Below are 7,889 nucleotides of genomic sequence, written 5' to 3'. Positions count from 1 at the left end.
TGCATTGTACTAATTCCAGTAACAACGGGATGACAGTTCAAACAACAATGAATTAGTAACTAAGAATAGGGTTATTTTTAGTTTGATTTAGGTGTCAAGGACAGGTAGGCTCAAATTGAACATTTCTAGGTAACATTTTGGGAGTGGGGTTGAGGGAGATACTTTAGACAACTGTGGACAAGGACAAAGTTTGAAGTCATTTAATTAAAAGCCCAAGTGGTAATAAGCTCCTTTGTTACATACAGTACATTACATATGGCTCTTATACAGAGTAAATAGACACCAGGAGGTGAATTGTTCACACCAGCACCCAACTCCAGTGAGTAGAGAAACAAGGCTTTACTTGCTGGCACTGAGATTGTAACTCTTTACATGCAGTGTGTTCTTTGGTAAAGTGTTCTATGTGAAACTTAAACAGAGCACTAAAGTCAGACTTTGAAGGTTTTAAAATACTGTCTTAAAACTTGCCAATTAGCATTAAGATAAAGTGGAGTAATAGTTTCTAAAATGTCGTCCGTGATGTTAGTTATCAACACACAAATGGAAATTAGTCTGAAGGGTCTGGAATGTTCTTTGAATTCCTGGATGACAGTTACTGCTTTGTCCCTTCATCCCCCCCACCAAAGCACGTATATAAGGCATCATTTCCTAACTGCCGTTGAAAATACCCTAATTACAATGTCAGCAGCAATCTTAAACTACTGATACGCCATAATAATCTCAAGACAATGCTTTTTACTATATTAAATACCACAAAAACTGGGAAATTTGAGAAGTGATTTTGATCTAACATGTCCATCAAGGTGCAGTACGTATGCTCTCAGGTATAAGAACAGCTGCTCTTGCTTTTCTCCCACCTAGAGATCTCATCTGTCAGGTGCTCAGTTCTTTTAAGACATCTTTAAATTAAAAATTTGTTCCCACTGTGGATACAGGATTCCAGTACTTGAGTATTCTTTGGGTGACTAAAGATTAGTGTCATACTTTAATTACAAATGAAATGATTTCCATTGTCACCTGCACCAGGCGTTTCTAAACTCATCTAAGAGAGACTTGAAATAAATACAGCATCTGAAGGTTTCTCCCATAGATGGGTTTAAAACACAGAAGGCTTTCTACTGATAAGGTGCTGGAATGTCAACTTCCTGGCAATGATACCCCGACTAATAGTTCTTTCATACAACAGTTTGGACAGGAGTCACACACTGTGCAGGAGAGCTGGCTCTCTCTGAAGAGGAGGTTGAGCGGTTGGAAATTTCTCTCTGAAGTTCCTCTACTTTTCTCTGAAGCTCTGCTCTTTTGGCAAGAAGTTCTTTGTATCTGTTGTGGATAGGTTCCTGCAAGAGCAAACAAAATCACTGCAGTAGGAATCCCAGCCAAACTCAAGATCTTAACCATTCCCTGGGCTTTGTGACACTGGCTGGCTCAACAGTTGGACAGCCCCACACTTCAGTTCCTCAGTGGAATTAAATTCAAGTTTTATTGTCACCATTGATCTTTCACTGACTTTCGGTGTTTCTAGAAGATGCTACTTTATAATAAATACATTTAGTTAAAACTCTTCAGGACCTGCAGTTTTTAGGCTTTTATAAAGTTTTTCTTCAGGATGTGTGCAGTTGGGAAAGTCTCATGACTGCCTTATGCAGTGTTTCTGTGACTGGATTATCACCAGTAATGGACAGAGTTCTGAGTGTGACAGACTTAGTAGAGTCATATTGTGTACTGTAGATTTGTACCTGTGGTTTCATCCGGGGGTTCCACCTTATGTAATATCCCACCCAGAGTTCTAGGTGGCGCATGCTGGCTACTGGGTAAAGGACATGATTGGAGTAGCTCCCATAGAGAGGATTAGTGAAATCTTCCAGCTGGCTGTTTATGTAGGACCACAATGACACTGTCCTCTTAGGAAGATTCTGCAAGAGGGAAAAATAGGTAAAGATTCCCTACCACATCAGCAGTTTAAACCTTAGGTGAAATTTGTGTAGTGTTGTGTGATCATTAAAATCAACAGTAGAGGAAAAGGACTAGACACTTTGGTGACAGACCTACTTCAATGAAAATGAAAGCAGTTGTTCAGAGTTAAACACAGGTAACCTGAGGGACCCAGCAATTCCATTCTTTGCAGATTGAAAAATATTTGTACATGAAGTGCCTCAGTGCTGGAGAAAGGATCAAAATGTATCCACATCGGGTAGCTCAAAAAGAAAAAAGAAATGAGCTCCAGGGCATCCAATACCTTCTCTGGTCTCCCACCATACAAACACACATGCCCATACACAAAAAATAAAAGTGCTCCATATGTTTAAAGTAATACTGTTCACAACAGCCAAAATAAAGAACAACCCAAAAGACCATCAACTGATGGACACAGTGGAAGACTATTTGACCATGAAGAGAAAGGGAGTGCTATGACATAAACATTGAAAAGATACTAACTCAAGGAGCCAGATACAAAGGTCACATGCTGGAAGATTCCATTTAAATGAAATGTTCACAAGAGGCCCATCCACAGAGAAACCAAGTTAATATCTGCCCAAACCTGGGAGAATGTGGACAAACAGATGGGGGACGGGGGACGGGGGACGGGGGACGGGACACGGACTGCTATGATGAAAATGCTCTAAATTAAATGGTGATGGTCCTGATTCTGTGGCTCTACCATTATCACTTTAAAAGAGGGTTTATGGTATTTAAATTGTATAATTAAGACTTACTGAAAGTAATTAGAACACTGCTGTGCTCTATTTGTGATTATCTAATATCCCATAACATAAGAAAGCCTACAATGCACAGAAATACATTCACTATTAGATATACTACCTGCAAGGTACAGTCTAAGAAGCACTTAATTTTCACAGCAGTAAATACTATTTGCCTGTTTTACAAACAAAAGTGAACTTGGATGTTAGTGAGTCTAACATCTGAACCTGGTAGTAGAGCTTTTCAGTGTGAGTACTCTCCCAGAAGAACCTATTTTCTGACAGTTTTCAGAATACAAGTTGATGTGCATGGAGGGTGCTACCAATACCACCAGCAGTGACACCTCTAAAGAGTGGTTCTTTTGTTTGTTGTTGCTGTAGCAGGATTAAACGCAGCACCTGACAGAGCTGGGCAAGTAATCCATCACTGAACTGTACATCTCCAGCATCCTCTCTGCATCTTTTCTTCAGACTTATTTTGAGACAGGATCTGTTTTAAAAGGCTGGCCTCAGATTTGTGATCCTTCTACCTTAGCCTCTAGAGTTTTCTGGGATTAGAGGATGATTCCCTTATCCCCATTTCATGGGTAGAAGTAATTCTAGTATATCTTGTGAGAAACAATAAAACCAAATACATACCAGAGTGAGATCTACAGCTTATACTTTACCTCTTTCCCCCTCTGCTGTTCGCTGTTACAGAGGAATGTCCCAAATAAACAGCTGTACAAGTGGTCCAGGATGGTAATGAGGAAATATTCATTGAATTCAAATGCAGTAGGGAACTGCAAATTGAGCACAATTCTCTCGGTCATGAGTAGATCCTTTGTAACAGTATTCAGATAGATTTGAAACTACCTAAGCCATTATGGCATTTTCTGTTTTCCTTTCCTGTTTTCCTTTCCAAGGTAGAGTTTCTCTCATGCAGCATGTATCGAGTGGACTTAATGCTGGTTTTGTGTCTGCTCTGCCTTGACCTTCTATAATTGCCAGCCACTGAATTATGACTTGGAGCAATTCTGATGAGTCTGGTCTTCCATGCTTAGTTTTCTTTTAATTTCAACATGTCTTATTTCTAAGAATTAAAAATATCAAATGTGTCCAGCAAATGCCATCAGTATACACACAGAAGTCAGTATCTGTACAATTATGCAGATAACTTACAAGTCAACCTATTTGTCTGGTTGAGAAACAGGTCCTGTGAGTCACAACTGGCAGCATCAATCCAACATAGAATTCACCCTTACCCAAGCCTCAGTGAGTGTCTTCATTTTATACAACCCAATTTTGGAGGACCATCAATGGAAGAATTAAATTACAGACCATCAAACGGTAGCAAAAGGCTTAATCTAATCCATTCTATCAGTATTACAAAAGCATTCAGAAACTTATTTGTAAATCTGTATTAGGAGCTTGTGAAAGATTCCACAACAACCTGGAAAATACTGCCTTGCTATTTTAGAAAAAGTCCCTGTTGACCTAACTAAAATCTACGGAGACATGTGGTTTACTGCTAATATTTGATTAGATAAGTAGCTAACATACCCCTAAGCTGCTTTCAACTTCTAGTTTTTTTTTTAACCCCTTCTTGATTTAGAATTCTATCACATTTCTAAAATAAATAAATAAATAAATAAATGAACGAACGAACAAACAAACAAATAAATAAATAAAAAATTTCCCCATCCTACCGCAACAGCACCCTAATCGGTCCCAGCTCCCACGTTATACCTAGCGACCTTGTTAGGGGTTGGTGGATCCTACCAATCAGATAGCTGGTCCAGATTCTTGCCTTATTTGTCTTCCTGGCGTGTCTCCAGTGACAAGAACTATATGCCTTCGGGCTTAACCCTACTCCTGAAACCATTTTCAAAACCCTGCGGCCCTGCTTCCTTTGTGAACCAAGTGTTATCTTCTAGTACCTTTCTAGACTGAGGCAGTTTACACAACTCTTCCAAACGAACACGCTGCCTAAAAGGCTGTTAGAGGGTTCTCATAGCTCTATAACTGAGAAGGGGCCCAGGGATCCCTGTCTTACATTTTCTTTCCCAACACTTCTTCCTTAAAAACAACTAAAATAATTCAAAATAGTGTTTGGTTTGGCTAGAATTAATGCAGCTTGTTTCTTCATCTTCCTTAGCAAAGTATACAGAGCTTTCATTCAGCAAAGATTATTATTTCATAGGAGGACTCTCTTACATTTTTATCAGTTCCCTGGTTGAGATGTTACTACTATCCAACTGTTCATTAATATTTCTCTAAACAAGTTTTAATACCGGGAATTCTACCCAGGAATCAGAAGGCAATCAGTGATCAAGTCTCCCCACTCTGAGTTTAGAGGAGATGTGTGAGAAGGGTATTAGTATGATACATTACCTGTCTTGTCATCTGCCAGACACAGTCAATAAACTGAAGGAAAACAGGTGATCTGTCTGCGTCTGCATGGTTCTTATCTCCATGGCCGACTCTCTGAAGCAAAGAATGAAATGTCACATGTAGGATATTTTACTTAAATAAAAGTATAATTTGGTCAGTATTTTAATTTCTTCAAAACATCTTTGAAAGTATTACAAAGTAGAAATCACAACTCTACCAAGCACAACTCTACACATGCCAACTGCCACATTACTACTTTAATGAATGAAACCCAGATTCTAAAACAACAGAGGAGAAACAGTCCTTAGAGCCTAGATTTTTGTCCTAGAGATTTAACTTCCTGTGATAAGTAAGACATTCATTATGAAAGGGCGTGGACAAAAGGCCCCTCCTCAGGAGATAACTACATTAGCACAAATCCCAAGAACTTTCGGAAGTACTTGGATCTGTTCTTCACATAAATGAGGTCCCTCCCATGCAACTGAAAATCTCAAAGCAAGGATTAATTCAAAAAGTGGGGTATAAGACTTCTGGGGCAGGCTTCCATGTAAAAATATTGCCATACTCCTAAGATGTGTTTTGGTTCGTCTTTCCCAGTGTGCAGCATTGGTACTTGTAGTACAAATGCATACTGCTGGTGGTTGTCAAGCTGGGCTACAGTAGACTGTATGTATTCTATGCTGCAGATGCTCATGACTGAAGGAAGAAAATCAAGTTTTCTTAGACAATTATCATTGGCAAAGCAGGAAAAATCAATTTTAATACGTCTTACCTAGGAGTAAACATTTTAATCTCCTAACAAAATGGAGAAGGCACATGTGTGATTTGCTATTATCCCATGTATCAGAATGCAAGGAAATAACATTTTCATGTTAACTATGGGTCTCATAAGACTTGAATATTTGATGGGATGGTTTTCAAAAATGTAGTTTGTTTTCCTTAATGTAAAATACTATGGACAGTATTTGTTGCTAATCATTTGAAGATCTGAGTTTTAGTAAACTTATGCCTTATCCACTTTTCTGATAAAACCACATACATACGCCTCTGGTACAGTAGAACAATAAATCAGGAGGCTCTGTATAACTGTGAGCTAGTGTTTTCTGCATAACCAATGCATGTTACAAAAAATTGTAGAAAATTAGGAGAACAAAAGAATTTAGGGGGTCAGAAAGATAAAATTTTTTTTTCTGGATTTCATAACCTTAAGAAACATATTATCATTTTCTAAGTTTTGACAGATTTCAAAACACCCAAAAAGACTCCTAAAAAGACTATCTACCTATATAGTATTTTCCTCATAAACTTCAACAGACTGACTGTAGCATTAGTCTTGACTGGATGCCTTCTTGATGGGATGATCTTTATTTTAAGAAAAGAAACGGAGCCCCTTTAATGGTGCAACCAGAAAGAGTAAAATGGGTGACCAAAGCAAGTAATCAAGCAGTTTACGGTTCTGAAACACATGACTCCTTTAAGGAAGAATGTTTTAAAGAGCTTTTCCTGGTAAGTACATTGTATAGAGAAAAATGGGGAAATGTTAGGCACTGAGAACGATGCTACAAGTGCCCAGTTGTGCTTGACAACTGACATTCAAAAGAGCCAACCAATTTTAAATGCCAGCTTTTTGAAGTTACTTATAAACACGGCTGGTAAACCCTTCTAGAGACTGATATTGAAGAGCATCTGTGCAGATTCCAGGACCCACAATATCCTCAGTGCCTTCTAGAGCATCTGTGCAGATTCCAGGACCCACATCCTCAGTGCCATCTAGGTCTCTAATGCTCTGGCTTCTTCCTCAACTAGACTCTTGCCTTGGTCATTACTAATTCTCCAACCCAGACATTTGCCATCCTACTTCTCCTTCCTGGAAAGATGACCCCAGTCTTCACTCTGATTCCAATACAAATAACACAGAAGGATAACAGAGGTCTACAAGGTTATTGTTCTCAGGTTTCCTGATTCCAATACAGTGCTGAATAGAAGCCATTTTAACATCCCACCGAAGAATGCCCTGAGTCCAAAGCATAGTATGAGGAAGCAAAGGCAAAGTGTTTTCTCTTTTCAAGGAGGACATAATCCCATTTCACTAATGAACTGAGATAAGCTGTAGGTATCACACTTGTAGACAGACATAAGTAATACTAGTGGACAACTGGAGTGGGGAAAAAAGACCAACTAAGGATGTTCATCCTGAAAGCTGAAGCTTATGGGTAATGTGGAGAGACAGCTATGCTCAAATACTGAAAAACAACAAGAAATGCTTTTCATGTGTCTCCAAAGGGGGTGTGGGACAATAGGAAGCAGAAAGCCTCATTTCATTATCACAAAGAAATTCCAGCAGGGAGTCTAAGTGGGACTGATGACCTCAGGAAGGGGTATATGCTTGTTTCTGGAAAGGAGTCTAAACATTGATTTCATAGGTACACTTTAGCTGTTTCAGATATATACTTTGGATTATGGATAAACAAACTTTTTAATCCCACTAACAACACATTCTCAGGACCTCCTAATTGTGAAATTTGCTATAAACAATTGGCCAGTCCTAGTGGTACAGACAGGAGACTGCAGCTGCTCACAGCACTGAGGCTAGAGAGTCACAAGTGGAACCGTAACTACATTTAGGGGTCAGCCCGGGAAATGTGGCAAGACCCCATGTCTCAAAACGTTTTTGTTTTTTTTAAGTGGTAAATAAAGTGCTTGTCTGGGCTGTATGTGGTCTTGGGTTTAATCCCAAGTTCTAAATAAATAATAAACTTTGAACAATACAGGGCTCAATATTTTGTCATTTCCATAAGAGAACCTGTACCACTTTCC

General features: G+C 38.9%; 1 protein-coding gene across 5 annotated transcripts in view; it reads right to left on the bottom strand.

The window, feature by feature from the left end:
* Window positions 1-176: 176 nt before the first annotated feature.
* Window positions 177-7,889, bottom strand: part of Mtmr2 (myotubularin related protein 2) — a 63,675-nt gene continuing 55,962 nt past the window's right edge. For 4 of the 5 annotated variants that reach the window (XM_059267307.1, XM_059267310.1, XM_059267311.1 and 1 more), the window contains 4 exons: window positions 5,073-5,165; window positions 3,368-3,481; window positions 1,737-1,913; window positions 177-1,337 (listed from right to left, as the gene is read on the bottom strand). In XM_059267307.1, coding sequence (XP_059123290.1) covers window positions 1,176-1,337; window positions 1,737-1,913; window positions 3,368-3,481; window positions 5,073-5,165 — 546 coding nt within the window. In that variant the 3' untranslated portion in view covers window positions 177-1,175. The remainder of the gene's footprint in view (window positions 1,338-1,736; window positions 1,914-3,367; window positions 3,482-5,072; window positions 5,166-7,889) is intronic. The other variant, XM_059267309.1, reaches the window with a different exon arrangement.

This window comes from Peromyscus eremicus, chromosome 7 (genome assembly GCF_949786415.1).
Source record: "Peromyscus eremicus chromosome 7, PerEre_H2_v1, whole genome shotgun sequence".
NCBI lineage: Eukaryota > Metazoa > Chordata > Mammalia > Rodentia > Cricetidae > Peromyscus > Peromyscus eremicus.
Note: the sequence above shows the minus strand (reverse complement) of the source record. Positions and strands in the feature narration are given on the sequence as shown.